The 18,470-nt window shown below is 43.8% G+C and overlaps 1 protein-coding gene across 3 annotated transcripts; it reads left to right on the forward strand.

Annotated features, from left to right (window-relative positions):
- Positions 1-735: 735 nt before the first annotated feature.
- DYRK2 (dual specificity tyrosine phosphorylation regulated kinase 2) lies at positions 736-14,720 on the forward strand. Of its 3 annotated transcripts, XM_008003940.3 has the most exons (3): positions 736-1,201; positions 1,815-1,963; positions 9,182-14,720. In XM_008003940.3, exons 1-3 carry the CDS (start codon positions 1,153-1,155, stop codon positions 10,787-10,789), a joined length of 1,806 nt encoding a protein of 601 aa, XP_008002131.1. In that variant the 5' UTR covers positions 736-1,152; the 3' UTR covers positions 10,790-14,720. The 3 variants fall into 3 exon arrangements, with proteins under 3 accessions (XP_008002131.1, XP_008002132.1, XP_008002134.1); XM_008003941.3 differs by lacking the exon at positions 1,815-1,963; XM_008003943.3 differs by lacking the exons at positions 736-1,201; positions 1,815-1,963 and adding an exon at positions 1,989-3,970.
- Positions 14,721-18,470: the final 3,750 nt, after the last annotated feature.

Below are 18,470 nucleotides of genomic sequence, written 5' to 3' on the forward strand. Positions count from 1 at the left end.
TTTTTGCCTAGCAACCCACAGCCAACTGCTTCCCCAGCTGCTGTCCACACGCGCCTCTCTGCCTCCCCTTGTCCTAGCGACTGGCGAGCGGTCACTTAGTGTCAATAAACCGGGGAGGGTGTGTGTAGTGGAGGTGGGAGGGCAGCCCCCTCTCTCGCCCCTGCTCAGGGTCAACGAGCTCAGCGGCGGCCCCTCCCGGGACTTGACTCTCCGAGGTGACCCTCGCACAACTAAGTTATCTACATGAGGAATTGGGGGGCGGGGAGTGGCTGAGTCGCCGCGACTGAGAATGGGGGGACGGAGACGCAGTACTGTCTGTGAGCAGCCATTCAGTTCGAAGAGCTGAAAATGCATTTATGTTTAGGGGTGGGCATGGCAGGGGAGGGGTCTCTGCGGCGCTTTCGGCCGGAGGGCAGCAGCGGTAGGTTGAGCTGTTAGGACAGCGGAGGGGCTCCGCGGGGGCCGGAGAGGCCGGGGAGGGGAAAAGGTCGCTGGAGTGGAGCCGAGGGGAGCAGTGCAGATGGCCGGAGGGGGCGGAGGAGGGCGAGCGGAGCCCGCCGAGTTTTCCGGGGAACGGAGGGGCTGCTGCGCGCGACCCGGGGAGAGGAGAGAGGCCAGGCGGGAGGCTGGGTGGGGGCGGGGTGTGCGTGGCCAGGGCCGGGGGTGCCGGGGGCGGGGCCTGCGGCGGCGGCGGAGGGCGGTGGAAGGCGGCGGGGGCGGGGCCGCGCGCCGGCGCCTGTGTGTGAGTGCGCGGGGCCGCGCGCGCGGGCCCGGGAGAGCCTCCTGAGCTAGGCGGTTCTCGGTCCTCGCGGCGCTTCTAGCTCCCCGCGCCCCTATGTGAGGGAGACGGGGAGGCCCGCGGCGCGCAGGGGAGGGCGAGGCATGTGCACGGGCCGGAGGGTGCTGCAGCCGCCCGAGGAAGAGGAGGACGGCGGCGAGGAGGAGAGCGGGGGGCTCGCGGCGGCGGGCCCGGGCCGAGGGGATGCAGTGGACTGTGTGTGTCTGGCTGTAGCAGACGCGAGGCGGCGACGAGGCGCCGGGGACCCGCGCGAGGGGCGGCCGGGAGGCGGCGGCGGCGGCGGCCGCCAGAAGTAGCAGCAGGACCGGCGGCGGCGACGGCAGCCCTGAAATGCATTTTCCTCTCCAGCGGCCATGTTAACCAGGAAACCTTCGGCCGCCGCTCCCGCCGCCTTCCCGACCGGTAAGGAGGCCGTGTCCCCGCGCCGCCCCCCCCGGAACCCCGCCGACCCAGGGCAGCCCCCGTGGCGCGGGCGGCCGCTGCCTGCGGGACCTCGAACAAAGTCGGCGGCGCGGCGCGGGGGAGCCCCCGGGCGGACGGCGCGCCCCGAGCTCCGCGCAGGGTTGCGCACGGCGCCGAAGGCCCCTCCGAGGGGAGTCCTCCGCCCGAAGAGGCTTCTGCCTGCCAGGGGCGCGGGCGGGGACCGTCCAGGCCTGCCGCCCCGCCCTTCTCTGCCCGGGGCTTGGCGTGGCCGTGGTGCCCTGCTCAGCTGTCCAAACCCACCTCCCGGCCGCTGGCAGTCTGCAACGTGGGCCGCCAATCCCCGGCGTGGTCCGGCTTCCCCGCCGGGTCGCGAACTCGCGCGCCAGAGCCCGACTTAACTTTGCAGCTGCCCGCGCCCCGCCCGTGGGTGTGCGCTGGGGAGCCGTGACCCGAACGCCCGTTTGTACTGCCCCGGTCTCTTCCTCTGTCTTTCCCTGGGAGAGGGGTGTCGCTGCCCAGTGGGGTGGGGGGTAGTCTGGGTGACTTTCTCCCCCCTGACCCTCTTTTGTCTCCTCCCGCACGTGGCTTCCAGGCCGAGGTGGGGACAGCGCCGTTCGCCAGCTTCAGGCTTCCCCGGGGCTCGGTGCGGGGGCCACCCGGAGCGGAGTGGGGACTGGCCCGCCCTCCCCCATCGCCCTGCCGCCTCTCCGGGCCAGCAACGCTGCCGCCGCAGCCCACACGGTGAGACCTAGCCCGCGGGCGGCCCGGGCGGTGGGGGCGGGAGGGGCCCCAGGCAGAAGCACCCGGACTTGAAGGGTTCTGAAGGCAGGAGAAGAGGGGTCGAGATACCAGAAGCCCCACGCCCCGGGCCGGTGGCCTCTCCTCGACGCCGCCCTCGTTAACTTGGGCGAGCCCAAAGCTGCAGCCACAAAGGAAGATTCGTGGCGTGGGCCCCTTACTTCCCCTCCGGAGCCCGCCCAGCCATGAGCTCCTCTTCCTGGGAACTTCCTCCTTGCTGCTTCCCTTCTTTCCTCATTTTTCGTCCTTGCATCCCAGAGCTCCCTTTCCCTGACCCGGTAAACATCTCTGTCCTTCCCCCACCTCCCCGTGGGTAGTGGGTATTTATAGAAACAGATATGTGTTAGGGGACAGCCAGACCGGCCTGCCTGGAAAATCGATCCCCCAAAGAGCCTCCCAGGCCTGGCTCCAGCCAGCAGGGAGCATCGCCAATTGTCCCCCGCGTGTGTAAGCATGTTTTATGAGTGCTACAGGTTTGAGCACAGCAGAAATTGTAATTAACATTAACAAAAATAAGAGCCGCCGCAGCAGTCAAAACAAGCCACCCCTGTAGGATTCTGCAGTTGGACGTTATTCAAAAGGAAAGGGCAAGCGTTGCTTTGGAGGTGGGAAGGAAAAAGCACCTAACAGGTGCTGTGGTCTCTCAGGGCCCAGAGGGAGGGGAGAGGCCAGCGTGGTACTGGTTGCTGGTGGCTGTGGAGACTGGCAAGCTGGATTCGACTTCAGCGTGTACCTTTTCTCAGCTCCCAGGGATCACCCTTGGATGGTGATGGCCAGCCTGGAGGAGATCTGCACTTGGAGGAGGTGATGGTTTGGAGGTCCTTTTTTCCCGGTTGGATTTTCCACAGGAACAGCCTAAGATGGTTCTGTGTGAGGGATGCTTGCCAGGAATTGGTTTTATTTGCCAAGTGAAAGTTGAGTTCTTGAAAAAAAGGCCATCCCCCGGCCTACAGGGGAGTAGCTCTGGGGACATATGGGGAAACTTGTTTGTCAGAGAACTGTGAGGGGATGTCTAGACCGTAGTTGCACCTGTTAGACCTGGAGAGACGTGTGCAAGTTTCGTAGGAAAATGTTTTGTTGCTGTTACTGTCTTCCCCCTCCCTCTGTCTGTCTGTCTGTCCTGACACATCTGGTCCCAGGGGCTGGGAATTCATTGCACAGAAGTTAACTCATCTGTGTTGGACTGTGGATGGTAGTAGGATGGATGATTCTGTATATTACTGTTAAGTGTTCTTGTTGCAGTGAAAATTTAGGTAACGAACTGCCATTGATTTTAGGGCTTTAGATTTTTTGTTTGGGATCATCTGACAATTTGGAAACTGTAATATCTAGTTTTTTTTCTATGTGTTGATGTAATCACATGACATGGTGTGACCTGGAAAAAGAGCTATTTGGTTTGCATGTGGATTCCAATTTTGTAAGGATGGGCTTTGCTTGATCAAAGCCTCTTTGCCATTGAAATACATGTAATGAAAGTAGATAAAACGACAAGTCTCCACTGGAGGGAGAGCCTGTGGTGCACCAGAAAAGGAAGGATGTGAATGTGCTTCTCAGTACTCCTCATAATGGAGGCCTGTATTTTGCTGTGACGTGTGCCAGATTTACTTGTTTTTAACGTGTGTGTGAACTTCGGTATGCTGTTAATTATTAGATGCTTGACTTTGAAGGTGTGAATTTGGGTTTCGATGGTGGTTTAGTTTTGATTTTATTTCTATAACATCGTAGATTTCATAGTACAGGAAAGGTTAAAAGGACCACAGAGTTTATCTGTTTCTACTCTTTCAATTTATAGATGAGGAAACAGACTCAGACAAGGTAACTGGTTTCATCAAGATTCCCCAGCCAGTTCATATCAAGGCCGGAGTGAAAGTCTGCACCCTCCTGCATCTAGTTTTAATATACTGATGGAGACTGCTAATTGTAGGAAATTGTACTAGCCTCATTATAAATGTAAGAACCTTTCTAGATCCATATTTTCATATGTCTGTCAGATTTTTATAAATTTTTGGTTATTATTTCCAGAGTAATTACACCTAGGAAGAACTTCTAGAATGAATGGTGGGTGGGGAGGGCATTAAGGAGATAAAAATGATCTTGTCATAGGAGCTTGCCCACGTTTTCTCTTACAGGTGATACACTAGGCAGGTCAAATATATGATTATAAAGATTATAAGCTTTGGAATTTATCTAGTCCATTGCCCTCTTGTTTTACATCTCCATGCATAAGTTGTTTTACACTTTAGTTATTTATTTCTGTTTGTGTGAGAGAGAGAAGTGTGCCTGTTACTTCCTTTATTTTTCTATTAATGTTAATTGGCAGTTATTAATAGAAGTATTTTAAATTCAAAAATATTAAAATATGTGTAACTTTTATAACTGTTTTACTATGTAAAACACTCTCCAGTTAATCAGTTTTACAAAATAATTCGAATTAAAATACACATTTAAAAAATGGCAGTATTTTGAAAAAAAAGTAGACACTTTACTTAGGGCCACACAGACTGTCAGAATGTTTGAGGAGGAGCTGAAATTCCAGTCTTTTTGGACTGAGTTCTATTACCATAATACTATACAGCATTTCTAAGATGACTTCAGAAAAGTTTTTAAATGCCCAAAACTATTATCACAGTGAAATATCTGCTCTTTGCCATTTTCTTATTGGAAGAAATGAAAACTATGAAACTGGTTAGACTGTTGTTTTTATATAATATTTAGTACCAAAGTACTTCATGATCAGAGAAGCCTTTGCAGGTCTCTCGATTTGAACCCATAAACTGTAGCTGTTTTAACAATTGCATTCATTATGTTTTTTTTTGTTTTTTGTTTTGCTTTGTTTTGTTTTTTTGAGACGGAGTCTCACTCTATTGCCCAGGCTGGAGTGCAGTGGCTCCATCTCGGCTCCCTGCAACCTCCACCTCCAGGGTTCCAGCGATTCTCTTGCCTTAGCCACCCAAGTAGCTGGGGTTACAGGCGCCCACCACCATGCCTGGCTAATTTTTGTGTTTTCAATAGAGATGAGGTTTCACGATGTTGGCCAGGTTGGTTATGAACTCCTGACCTCAAATGATCCACCCGCCTCAGTCTCCCGAAGTGCTGGGATACGGGTGTGAGCCACTGCACCCGGCCTCAGTATGTATTTTTAAATGTGACACACACTGTGCTATACATTGACATATCAGAATAAGCCATGATCTCAGACTTCAAGAGGCTGAGCTGGAGAGAGAGGTTTTTAATATCCTTAAGTTTATGATGTAGTCTTGACATGCATTCTGGAAATGTTCTGGTGTTTGTAGTCCCTCAGCACCCCAGCCCTGCTCTCTGCCCCACTTTTTATAAGTCAGTTAATTGTTGTTTCGAGCTTGATTGTGATTTTAGAGTCCTGCAATATTTGAGATTCAAAGTCGTCTTTTGCTAGAGCTTCTAAAATGAATCTCTAACATCTGGAAAGCTTTTAAGATTGCATGTGTTGCTTTTAGGTGTTTGGTTGATGTGTTTGCTACAAGTGTTTATACATGGTTCGATTGATGTGTCTGCTACAGGTACTTTATGCTTGGAGGTCCTTTGCCTCCAAGTCTGTGCTGATGCACTGCAAGCCTAACGTCTTGTGACTTAGGTCACCAGGGACATTTCTCAATTCCCTGGGCATTGACTTCATGTTTCCTTATGAAGGTACACAATGTAGTTCTCAGGAACAACTCCAAGAGAGGCAAGAGTGTTATAATAAGGAGGATCTATTGACATGTGTTCCTCCATCCCAAAGATACTTATTGAGCTCTTACTATATGCCTGGGTTTATGTTAATGAGGACTTAAAAACATAAGAGGGGACCCAGCCCTGGAATTGCTGACAGCCAAATGAGTACATCTGATGTTAAAACAATTGCAGTAAAGAGAAATAAGTGTTAGATTAATACTCTCCGAGTAGAGAAGTAGCTGTTGAGTAGGTCAGGGAAGGTTTACACAGGCGGTGAGAGTTGAACCATGCATTGAAGGGTGAATCACCTAGGTATGAGAAAGGAGATTCCAAGAAACATCTGGAAGGGGCAATAATAATGCTCTCATTGACTGACTACTAAGCACTTTACACATACTACCTTATTTAATCCCCCTAATAGCCCTAATGAGGTAAGTTTGTTTCCTTGTTTTTGCAGACAAGGGCACTGAGGTTAACAGAGATGAAATAAATTGCCCTGGGTCACACATTTAGTAAATGGTGGAGCTGGATCATTTAATGTGTGTCTAACTGAAAATCTACCATTATGAAACGTGACCTCACTAAAAGCAGAGGAGTGTAAAAGTGCGTGGTGTTTTTTGGGTCCTGGGCTATCTAGCTTTGTTCCTCTTGGAGAGAAGAGTGACAGTAGTTGATGAGAATGGAAGCACTCAGATCATTTAGCCTCTAAATTTTAGAGCCTTGTGTTCTTACTTATAAGTTCTTGCATTAGCTATGGAAATAGGTTACAGCCATGGGCCTTGGGCAAAAAGCAAGAGTGGTCTCAGGTTGAGATTTTTAAATGGTTAACTCTAGAAGCACTATGGAGAAGAGATTTGAGGAATTCTAGACTTAGAATTCTAGACTTAGGATGCTGCCTCAGTTGTCCCAGTGAAAGACATCAGGAGAGTGAGATAAGGCAGTGTTGATGGAAAGGGCATGGCATAGTAATGATGCATCTTAGGTGAGAGAGGTGTTGAGAGGTTTTCCAGGCGCACGGTGCTGAGGATTCATTTGCAGGTGGATAGCCTGAGTGACTGACTACATGGAGGGGAAGCCTTCTGTTGATCAAAAATGGAGGATTATGGGAGTGGGAAACCAGTTCGGTAGAAAAATAATGAGTTAAGTTTGAGTTGCTTATGGGAGAGGGAACTGATTGATAGTTGGATATGTGTGTCTTGCACTCAGGAGATAGCACCTTGGCAGGTCTGAGCTCAAGGAACAAATGTGCAAACCTCAGGCCATGGGCAGTTGCTGAAGCCCTGGCTGTGTTCAGGATCAGTTGCAGGGGCTTATGGGAGTAAGAAGCCACGAAAATCGAGGCTTGAACCCCGGGTAACTCTTGAACCCACCTAAGGTTAGGTGAACCAGTAGTTGATGCTGCAAAGGAGACCAAGAGAAGGCATTTGGAGATATAGAAGATGGTCGTTTCTTGGCAGCCTCGTTAGTTTTAGTTACTAAAACATTTGTGAGCATGTATTAAATTATGCGAAACACAAAAATTGCTTAAAGTAAATTTTAGAGGCTTGGTTTTACTTTGCTGTGTTTTTAGAAATCTCTAAAGCCCCAAGGTTAATTTTGTCCTAATGAAGCAGCTTTGTGCTTTTTAATAGCATGTATACAGGTAATGTGGATTTTTCTTCTGAAATATCACCACTCCACTCTGAAGATAATGGTTCTTTAGGAGAGAGATATTTTGATTCAGGCCCCTTTATTCCCTAGTGTTTGAAAGACCGCAGTGGACAGGAGAGGGTGCAGAGAGCGAGGCTGGGGAAGAAAAGCACTGGACAAGCCTGTACCTCTTGTATATATGCCCAAGACTTGCCTGATTCATTTTTATGGACTGCCCTGCTTTTGGCATAGAACAAGGGTAAAATAACCTTTCTAGCTACTCTTACTGAATATAAGATCAGCTAGCACGGAGTATCATCTATGAGTTTAATAAAAAAGCTCAGTTATAAGTCCGAGAAATGATATCCCTGAGCCTATATGAAGTCACAGTCAGACAGGCCCCAAGTATTGTCTTCTGTTTTGTTTTAGTTAGAAGTGGGCAGAGAGGAAGCTCACTCTCCACACAGTCATTGTGCATATTATGTATCCAATAAAGAAAATGTGAACATCTTAGTCTGTTAGTAAGAAGGAGTTAGAAGTTCATTTTATAATCCAGGTGTTCCCAAATCATTTTTTGAATTACTATGTTACATATACACAGCCCTTCTGCTCTTTCAGTAGTATGTAAAGCCCTAAAAGTAGGATTTAAAAGGAGATAATAGAAAAAATACTGATGGCAACAGACTTCATCTAGTTAGTTGTAAGCTCCTGGAGGGCAGGGACTCTGTCACTTTGGCAGCCAGCCTTCTGTTAACACCAGTTGAATGAATGAGGTGGATTGTGATGACAAGTTGATGTAAGATTTCATACAAAAATCACCTCCCAGGCTGCTTTAAGACTTGGGGTTGTCCAAGGCAGGAATTCCTAACTGGGAGAGGATCCTGGCTGCCAGTCCTCTCCTACCCATTACCTCTCAGCAGTCATAATGCTTAAAGGAAATCCCAAGAAGATTGTCAGTAGAGGGCTGGGGCCCCTTGGCTCACACCATTGGTAGAGTTTAGACAGAAATGCTCAGGGATGGCATGTGTACCTGAAACAAGAGGTTGCTTCTTTGGATTCCTGTTTGGAAACCTCGAGTATCCCAGCAGCTTGTAGAAATGGACATCTTCAGAGAGCTGAGCCCCTGACCCCTCTGGAGGAAGGCCAAACAGTGTGGTCGTTGCTTGGTTTGTTGGGCTGAATGCCTTAAATGGTTATTACAGTTAGTAAAGCCTGGGAACTTTTAAAAATAGGTTCGGGGTTTGTAAGACACTGGCGCATATCTACATGGGAATCTTTCAAGCCTAAAACACAGGGCTTTTGTTTTTGTCACTGGATCATGGAAGGAAAGGGGAAGTACTGGTGATGAAGTGTTTTCAGGATAGAGCTCTAGGTATTAGGGAAAGAGTAGTGAACAAGACAGACATGGTCCCTGTCCTCATGTTAATAAACTATTAGATGAAATATGAAAGGTGCTGTAATCTGGGGGTGGAGGAGCCAACATAGAGTCTTATGTGTGCATGTTTTTTCTGTATCCTGTTTCATTTTTATATCAAGTGTGGATTGAGGGGAACATCTATGATGTGCCAGGCCCTATACTAAGTGTTAGATATAAAATGATAAAGTTATGGTCTCTGCCTCCGTGGGGAACCCTGAATATGTACAGCAAACCATCGTGTCTGTTAGGCATGGCATTTATGAGGTCCGTTTTTCAGGATCACATGTTTTGTGGCCTTTACTCAATCCAAATGGGATTTTGTAAAGGTGGGGTGGACGGGGTGGTTGTTGATGGGGGTTAATTATACCCCATTTGAACAGACACCACTTCTTTTCTATTTATATTTCCTGTCTGAATTCCAGATTGGCGGCAGTAAGCACACAATGAATGATCACTTGCATGTCGGCAGCCACCCTCATGGACAGATCCAGGTTCAACAGCTGTTTGAGGATAACAGTAACAAGCGGACAGTGCTCACGACACAACCAAATGGGCTTACAACAGTGGGCAAAACGGGCTTGCCAGTGGTGCCAGAGCGGCAGCTGGACAGCATTCATAGACGGCAGGGGAGCTCCACCTCTCTGAAGTCCATGGAAGGCATGGGGAAGGTGAAAGCCACCCCCATGACACCTGAACAAGCAATGAAGCAATACATGCAAAAACTCACAGCCTTTGAACACCATGAGATTTTCAGCTACCCTGAAATATATTTCTTGGGTCTAAATGCTAAGAAGCGCCAGGGCATGACAGGTGGGCCCAACAATGGTGGCTATGATGATGACCAGGGATCATATGTGCAGGTGCCCCATGATCACGTGGCTTACAGGTACGAGGTCCTCAAGGTCATTGGGAAGGGGAGCTTTGGGCAGGTGGTCAAGGCGTACGATCACAAAGTCCACCAGCACGTAGCCCTAAAGATGGTGCGGAATGAGAAGCGCTTCCACAGGCAAGCAGCAGAGGAGATCCGAATCCTGGAACACCTGCGGAAGCAGGACAAGGATAACACAATGAATGTCATCCATATGCTGGAGAATTTCACCTTCCGCAACCACATCTGCATGACGTTTGAGCTGCTGAGCATGAACCTCTATGAGCTCATCAAGAAGAATAAATTCCAGGGCTTCAGCCTGCCTTTGGTTCGCAAGTTTGCCCACTCGATTCTGCAGTGCTTGGATGCTTTGCACAAAAACAGAATAATTCACTGTGACCTTAAGCCCGAGAACATTTTGTTAAAGCAGCAGGGTAGAAGCGGTATTAAAGTGATTGATTTTGGCTCCAGTTGTTACGAGCATCAGCGTGTCTACACGTACATCCAGTCGCGTTTTTACCGGGCTCCCGAAGTGATCCTTGGGGCCAGGTATGGTATGCCCATTGACATGTGGAGCCTGGGCTGCATTTTAGCAGAGCTCCTGACGGGTTACCCCCTCTTGCCTGGGGAGGATGAAGGGGACCAGCTGGCCTGTATGATTGAACTGTTGGGCATGCCCTCGCAGAAACTGCTGGATGCGTCCAAACGAGCCAAAAATTTTGTGAGCTCCAAGGGTTACCCCCGTTACTGCACTGTCACGACTCTCTCAGATGGCTCTGTGGTCCTCAATGGAGGCCGTTCCCGGAGGGGGAAACTGAGGGGCCCACCGGAGAGCAGAGAGTGGGGGAACGCGCTGAAGGGGTGTGACGATCCCCTTTTCCTTGACTTCTTAAAACAGTGTTTAGAGTGGGATCCTGCAGTGCGCATGACCCCAGGCCAGGCTTTGCGGCACCCCTGGCTGAGGAGGCGATTGCCAAAGCCTCCCACCGGGGAGAAAACGTCAGTGAAAAGGATAACTGAGAGCACCGGTGCTATCACATCTATATCCAAGTTACCTCCACCTTCCAGCTCAGCTTCCAAACTGAGGACTAATTTGGCGCAGATGACAGATGCCAACGGGAATATTCAGCAGAGGACAGTGTTGCCAAAACTCGTTAGCTGAGCTCATGTCCCCTGATGCTGGTAATCTGAAAGATACAACTTTGCTGAGCCTTATTGGGTTGAAAAGGAGTAGCTCAGACCTGTTTTTATTTGCTCAATAACTCTACTCATTTGTATCTTTTCAGCACTTAATTTTAATGTAAGAAAGTTGTTCATTTTGTTTTTATAAAATACATGAGGACAATGCTTTAAGTTTTTATACTTTCGGAAACTTTTTGTGTTCTAAAAGTACAATGAGCCTTACTGTATTTAGTGTGGCAGAATAACAACATCAGTGGCAGGCCATTGATTACTTCATGACTGCCACGCATTTACAGATTGGTGTCAAAGACATTCACTATGTTTTTATGGTTCATGTTATATCCTCCCCAGGGTGACAGCCCCGTAAGGCCCTCCTTTTCCCTCCATGCTCCAGGTCCATGCACAGGTGTAGCATGTCCTGCTTCCGTTTTTCATAAATTTGGGTGGTGGGGTAGTGGGAGGAGAACGGTCAGAATGAAAGTGATATCCTAAGAAAAACTGTACCTTACAGATTTTTCTCTAGTGCTGAAACAAATACAAAATAAGATCCCCAAGGTTTAAACTGCCCAGTTAGCATTCTGACATTCTAAAAACTGGCAAAGCAGCTTTTAGTGGATAAATGGAAATGGAAACGTGTGTGTTCCTCCAAATTTTCTAGTATGATCGGCAAGCTGTTTTGTAAAGAAGCCTCATATTACAGAGTTGCTTTTGCACCTAAATTTAGAATTGTATTCCATGAACTGTTCCTCCCTTTTCTCTGCATTTTTCCCCTCTATTCCTCTTTTAATACCACACATCTGTTGCTTGCATTTAGTTTGTCTTCTTCCTTCAACTGCGTATCCCAGACTGTTAATACAGAAAAGAGACATTTCAGCTGTGATTAAGACCATTGTTTCATATTCCAATTAAAAAAAGAACAGCAGCCTAGCTACTTAAGGTGGGGATTTCCATAGTTCCAAAGAAGATTTAGCAGATTAGAGTGAGTTCACACTTTTCAGGTGCCACTATAAGATTCTCTTAGCCTGGGAAACTATCAACTATTTCTTTAAAAAGAAAAAAGGTTGAAAATCCTCTTGACGAACAGAAGTCTCTTTGGCTGTTCAGTGAGGCCAATGTTAACAACATGTGTAGAGGAGGAAAAGTTCAACCTCAAGTTAAATGGTTTGACTTATTCTTCATATCATTAGAAGAACCCCAGAGATAGCATTCCTCTATTTTATTTTACTTTCTTTTGGATTGCACTGATTATTTTTGTGGGAATGACACTTTATCTGGCAAAGTAACTGAGAGTTTGGTAAAAGAATATTTTCTTCTCTGAATAATAATTATTTTCACAGTGAAAATTTTCAGTATTTTATCACTAATGTATGAGCAATGATGTATATGAATTTCAAGGCACGTGAAACAAATTTTTTAGTATGTGCAATTTAATATAGAAAGATTTCTGCCTGTTTGGACGATAGGTTTTGGGTTGTACAAAGTAGGATAAGTAAGCTTATATATGCACAGAGATTATTGTATTACCTGTAAATTGACTTACAAGTACTTAAAAGCATAGTCCCCAGTGAGGCCAAGAAAGTTTCCGGTTAAGTTCTTTAATAATAATCCTACAGTTTTATCTTAAAAAAAAAAAAAGTTTTGAAAAAAACACTTTAGGCTTCGTTGGTTGATGGTGGACAAAAATGCTCAGGAAATATTTCAGATATTTGCCAAAAAACCAGTAATAAGTTTAGCTTATTAAAATAGTGATAGATATTTGCTTTACTATTTAAGGTGTCACTGATAAATTAATTTGTACTTCTGTGTTTAGAAATTATAGCTTCTTTTCCCTTAGTCAAATTCTCAGCATATTATACACATTTCTGTGTAATCTGTGGAAGTGCAATAATACGTTAGTTACATTTTAAATAATGCTCACGTGACAATACTCCCAATCAACGGCGTATAGAATTTAAGGATCTGTGTACTAGATTTTGGCTTAAAGGCATAAGAAGTATAAGACTTGGTTTGGTGGCTTTGTAAGACCACCAGCCTCAATGATGGTTAGCTTCTTTAGGACATTAAATCAATAAAAACATAATGCTGTTTTCCTCTTCGAATGCTCCTCTTCCATTTCCAGTTATCTTCACATTTACGTTTAAATATACAAACCTGAGTCTGCCGTTATTAATTTCCGTATAAAATGATGATACATGTGAAAATTTATAAATGGACTAATACTGCTTGTCTTTCCCCCACCTCACAAAACTGGTTCTTAAGATGCCAACATTGAGTTTGGGACTACCTTTATTTCTCAGTGGAAACCGGAAACTTTTATACCAAACTATAATGTGCAGCACTGTGGGGCTTTCTTTTTTTTTTTTCCAAATACAGTGAAATTTTTTTATTCACAAGAGCTGCCACATTTCAGCATTTAGTGATAGAGCTGCTTTAATAAAATTCTAGTTTGATTGTCATGTCAAAAAAAGAAAAATGTTGCATCTTTGTGATTTTAAAACAAACTAATGAAGGGCTCTGATAGGCTATTAAGAGTTGGCTTGGAAGCAGTTTTTGGTCTCACAGGTTACCATTGTCTAGGGATGTCGGCGCTGTTTTCAGTTTTAGGAATAGCACAGTGTTGTCTTGTCTTTGGCAGTCTCATTTGGCTCTGTTTCTTGCACCGCCACTGTGTTCATTACCACTTAAATATATTGCTCCAGCAGTGGAACAACAGTGGTGCAAGACATTGTAGATTAACAGTAGAGGAGAAATTGTGCCCTTAGTGTTAACAATGTGCCTTTTGTTCTGAATGCCATATTGTAGGGCATGCATTTTTTGGCCTCTTTAACTCATTGAATACTAGTCAGTAAGGATGGAACCCATCTCTGCAAAACTACATCTGTCTTAAATATCTAGTTACAGGCCTTAATGAAAACCGTAAGGCATGACTCATCTTCAGGCACTGAAAAAAGATAACCATCAGGTAGTGTTACACAGGGACTTCCTATGTTTAAGCGGTTAAAGATGGTCTTTGTTGTATCTTAACATCAGACTGATTTTTACATTTTTTTTTGTTATGCTAACACTAGACAAAAATCAACTGTATTTGTAAAAATTTACCTCAAACCATTTAATTTTATAGTGTGATTAATCCCAGGGCATTTGGTATGAACCAAAGTGCATTCCTTTTATATGTGCCTGGCTCTAGTAAGGATGGCCAGGGATTTTTACAATTTGGGTGCAAGGCACTTAAGCCACTTTTAAACTTAATGGGTGGTTTGGGGTCGTGTTAAACGACTCCATCAGAATGTTAGAAAACACTTTAGGCATCAGTAGCATTGGGCCATATTGGAATCCTAAAGTGTGAATTATTTTAAGGAGAGCATTCATTTTTGTAATTTTTTTCATCAAAAATATTTCTGGTAAGCAGAAGACTTTTTAAAAAAACTGATCTGGTCTCGGTAAAGGTTTTAATATTGCCCAACATAATGCTGTAATAGCATTTAAAAAAAGTATTTGTGAACTCTGTTTCTTAGGGGCTTGTACATCTCTCTGCTATGGACATATATAAAATTAATTGTAATTATACTCAGCTCAACTGCTACAGTTATGTCTAGGCAGTGGCTTGGGTTTTTATCGAGCAACAACTTAGACATGTGACTGTAATATGCTGCAACTGTGTGTACTGAAAATATGTGAAAATGGTTGAATGTGGACTGTGTATATATGTATGTAAAAATTTCTGTGAGATGCTGCTGTCGCCACTTAACATTAAATATGTTCTAGTGGATTTTAATCCTAGTGGCCAGTTCTATGATACTGTATGTATTGTACAGCTGATGACAGGAGTAAGACTGTTTAGTGAATATTTGTTAAATTTTATTGTTGTGGCCAGAGATAATTTCAGAATAAAATTTTAATGTCCTACCTTACTTTTCTCCCCTTTCTAACTATAATTTAACTCCTGATCTATTTCTGGTATTATCCTTTGTCAATTAGCCTGGAGAAGGTTTAGAATGCAAAATGGATAGCTCTTTATCAGTGTCTTGAGAAATTAAAATAATTCATTCTACTAGTTTGTTGATAGGAGTACTTTATTAGTTCAATATAAGTATGCAGATTCCAAGTGGAAAGACAAAGGTTTTAGTAAGTAGCTCTTGCTTTTCCTAGGATATTCTATTCCTTTACCTTTAAGATTTTTATGTTAACTTTTTTATATATAGCCTCTGCTGTGTTATGCTAGAGCTTCATGTCTTTTAAACTTCACGATGATAGTTAAGCTGGGGGAACAGAGCCTGTCAATTATTCCCCACCAGTCTTCATTCTTTTCTGTGCACAAGTTCTGGTAAATTATTCTAATGTGTTCTAACCAGCTCCACCCAGTGTTTTTTAATGCTTATGAGTTTGCAGTTTTTGTACTTGGTGGTCTCTGTGGTTCATATTTTTTTGTGTTGTAGTGTCTCCTGCCTTGGTTGGCTCAGAAAATAAGGCCTAGGAACTGCAACTAGCTCATGATTTGTCAGGTTCAGTTAATACCAAGCTAAGAGTTTACTTACAGATGACAGCAAGCAGATGCTCTAGTAATTTGTCAGACATTGCAGGGATATTGTGTAGTCAAATATTTCCCTCTTGTGGAAAGAACTACCTCACATTTTTATTTATTTTCCTTCTGTTACCAACAGCCAAGGAATTAACTTAGTGTGGCTTCCTGCATCAATACTGGGATATACTTAAACAAGGGAATGCTGTAAGAGTTCCCAATTGTCTCGTCACAGCCTGGGCCATAGATTTTCGTTACTGCTAATCTTGCTTCTTAAAGTTCACACCCAGTGCAAAAAATCTAACCAGGAAACTAATCCCAAAATCCAGTATATTTAGAAATGTAAGTGTTAAGAGATGTGCATTATGTACAAAATTGAAAATTGGTGCTAAAGTGGCAATGTAAATTTAAAATTTCTTGTCCAGATCTGACTGACCGACTGACTGACTGACTGACTGACTGACTGACTCAGGAGATTATAATTCCTACTCATTCCCTTTCCTTTTAGCAGATCTTTCAAAAGCTCTTTTTAAAATTGATCAATATACTATTCTGTTTGAGTCTCTACAATCCTATCCCTTTTGGAATCAACAGCTACACAAAGAAATATTCTTGGAACTTCAAAGTTGCCTTCAGACTAGCTCTAGAAAATGTCCCTAGCTGACATTGGTATTGGTCTGTTAGAAGGGGAAATTGATTTGACTACTTTCTGTTTTGAAAAGAGCATTAAGAGGGATTTGAGGAAGGTATTTATTTGTGACTTTCTTTTTTTTCTTAAGTTTGAAGTACATTTCCTTTGGGTTATTAGGCAAATAAACACTTGTCATTAGTAATACTTAACACTGTCTAAAATGAAAAATGACTGCCAGTGTGTTGCACATACATGAGAAGATTGCATCTTACTGCAGAGTCTTTGGTTTGTTTCCTTACTTCGTTTGACTTTGACTTACTATTTTGCTATGGTCACATCCTTAATATCTGTGGTACATTTCATATATATATGGGGTGGGGGCATAATTGCCATTCCCATGTGTCTCAAGGAAGCTTAATGAGGAAACTAATGAGTTAATATTTATTCTTCTGAAGAAAGCTGACATTTTAGGAGTGTTAAGTCATCTATAATAAGGAGCAGCAGGAATATATTATGATTGTATCACATGTTCCAGAGAGCATTACCCCTTACATAGAAAGCTCCTTGGAGATTTCATGGTGTTGCATGAACATCAGTTTATCCTTATACATCCCTATGAGCTATAATTATCCTCATTTGATATTTGAGGAAACTGAAGTGACTTGCTCCAAAGTGACTTTACAGAAACATTGCAGTTTGAGGCTTAGGTTGTAATCAGATAATTTTGATCTTGTACAGTAAGGGAAAATCCATAACCATACATAACACACAAAAGTTTAGAAAGCGGGGGAAGTTGAGCTAGCAATGGGCATTTCTATTATTTAAGTTACATACCAGTTTCCAGGAATATTTTTCAAATGGGACAAACTGAAAAGTTGAGGACTAGAGCATCATAGTCTCTTAAGTGCACCTCATAACTTAATGCATGTGCACACACCCTCAGTTAATTTGTAAGGGAGTGACTTCTCACTGTTATTTGTGGAGAGGCTAGTTATAGTAGCTTCCTTATTTTCTGTGTTGCTAAATTTTTTTTTTTATATTTGAAAGTATGAAAATACTATTTTTGACACTTTACTGTTTCTCAGGGATTAAAAGTTAAATTTTACCAACTGTAGCAGCAGGTAAATCTCTTAAATTTACTCAGGTTTCCTATCCTTTGCCTCCATATTTAAGAAAATATAGAATGCCTGCCAGGGAAATATATAAAAATAAAAATTTCAAATACAATTTTAAAATACCAATTTGTAAATAAACCAATTTTACAAACTAAAATATTGTGTCTTTCCTTGCTTTTTATCCCAATTTATCTCCCCTCCTAAGTTTGAGGAGTTTTGAATATTAAGGCTCTTTCTTCATTTGTAAAAATGAAGTATGCTATTTGCAAAGCAAAAGCCCATGAAAAGCCCCAAATCATTTAAGTGAAGCTCATTGAATTGTTTTCAATTGTTTTGGGAGAAATGTAACTAATTATAAGCAATTTATGTAGACCTGCAGCAAATAAATGTATGAGTAAATTTGGGCTAATTTGTCATCTTTTTATCTGAAGAGGAATACCCTACTTAATTTCCCTTGTCCGTAAAATTCAGTTTATCAGAATTTTGGCTAGGGTAGCTTTAAATATGTATATATATAAAATGCAGATGGCATTTGTTTGTCAAATGTGGATTAAATAAGCCTCCTATAGTCCAGAATCTTGTAGGCACTAGGGATATATAATGCTGAACAAAACACACAGTGCCTTTTTAAGGGAGTTTTTAGACTGGTTGGAAAGGCAAACATATGGATAATTATATGAACAAATACATAGTTGCAAAGTAATAAGTGCTGTGAAGATAAAGCATGTTGTGCTGAGTGTGTGTGCAATGTTATGTTGTATGGATCAAAGATGGCTTCCCTAGGAAACAAATAGCTTTTGAGCTGAGGAACAAAGCGTAAATAGAGACCCAGTAGCTAGAGGAAATAAGGTGACCAATTGAAGTCAGGGCTATGTGGCCAAAGCCCAGAGAATGAGAGTACTTGGTGTGAAACGAAGCTGGTGAGGTGGTTGGGAACTGGAACATGCCAAGGTAGGTGCTATTAAGGATTTTGGTCCTTACCCTATAAGCAAGGCAGCCACCAAGAGATTTTTAAGGAGGAAATGCCATGAGCAGATTGGCTCTTCCTGGCTGGCTTTATAGGAAAGTACTGAGAAGGGTAAGAGTAGATGAAGGAAGTCCAACTGAAAGTGTTTGCAAGGGATGGCAGACTGGCCCACAGGGTGGGGATGGACATTTAAAGAAAATGGATTTGAGGGCTCATTAGGATACAGAAAAACATGCTCCCTGATTTACAATAGGTCGACTTAAAATTTTTTGAGTTTGTGATGGGTTTATCTGGTTCAGATGGGTTTATCAGGAAGTAGCCCTTTCGTAAGTCCAGGCCCATCTGCATTAAGGTAGAATTAACAGTGATGTCTCTTTGTGTCTGAAAAGTAGTTGTTGCTATTTGTGTCTGGTTTGCTACATTGCATCA

Source organism: Chlorocebus sabaeus, chromosome 11, assembly GCF_047675955.1.
Source record: "Chlorocebus sabaeus isolate Y175 chromosome 11, mChlSab1.0.hap1, whole genome shotgun sequence".
In the NCBI taxonomy this organism is placed as follows: domain Eukaryota; kingdom Metazoa; phylum Chordata; class Mammalia; order Primates; family Cercopithecidae; genus Chlorocebus; species Chlorocebus sabaeus.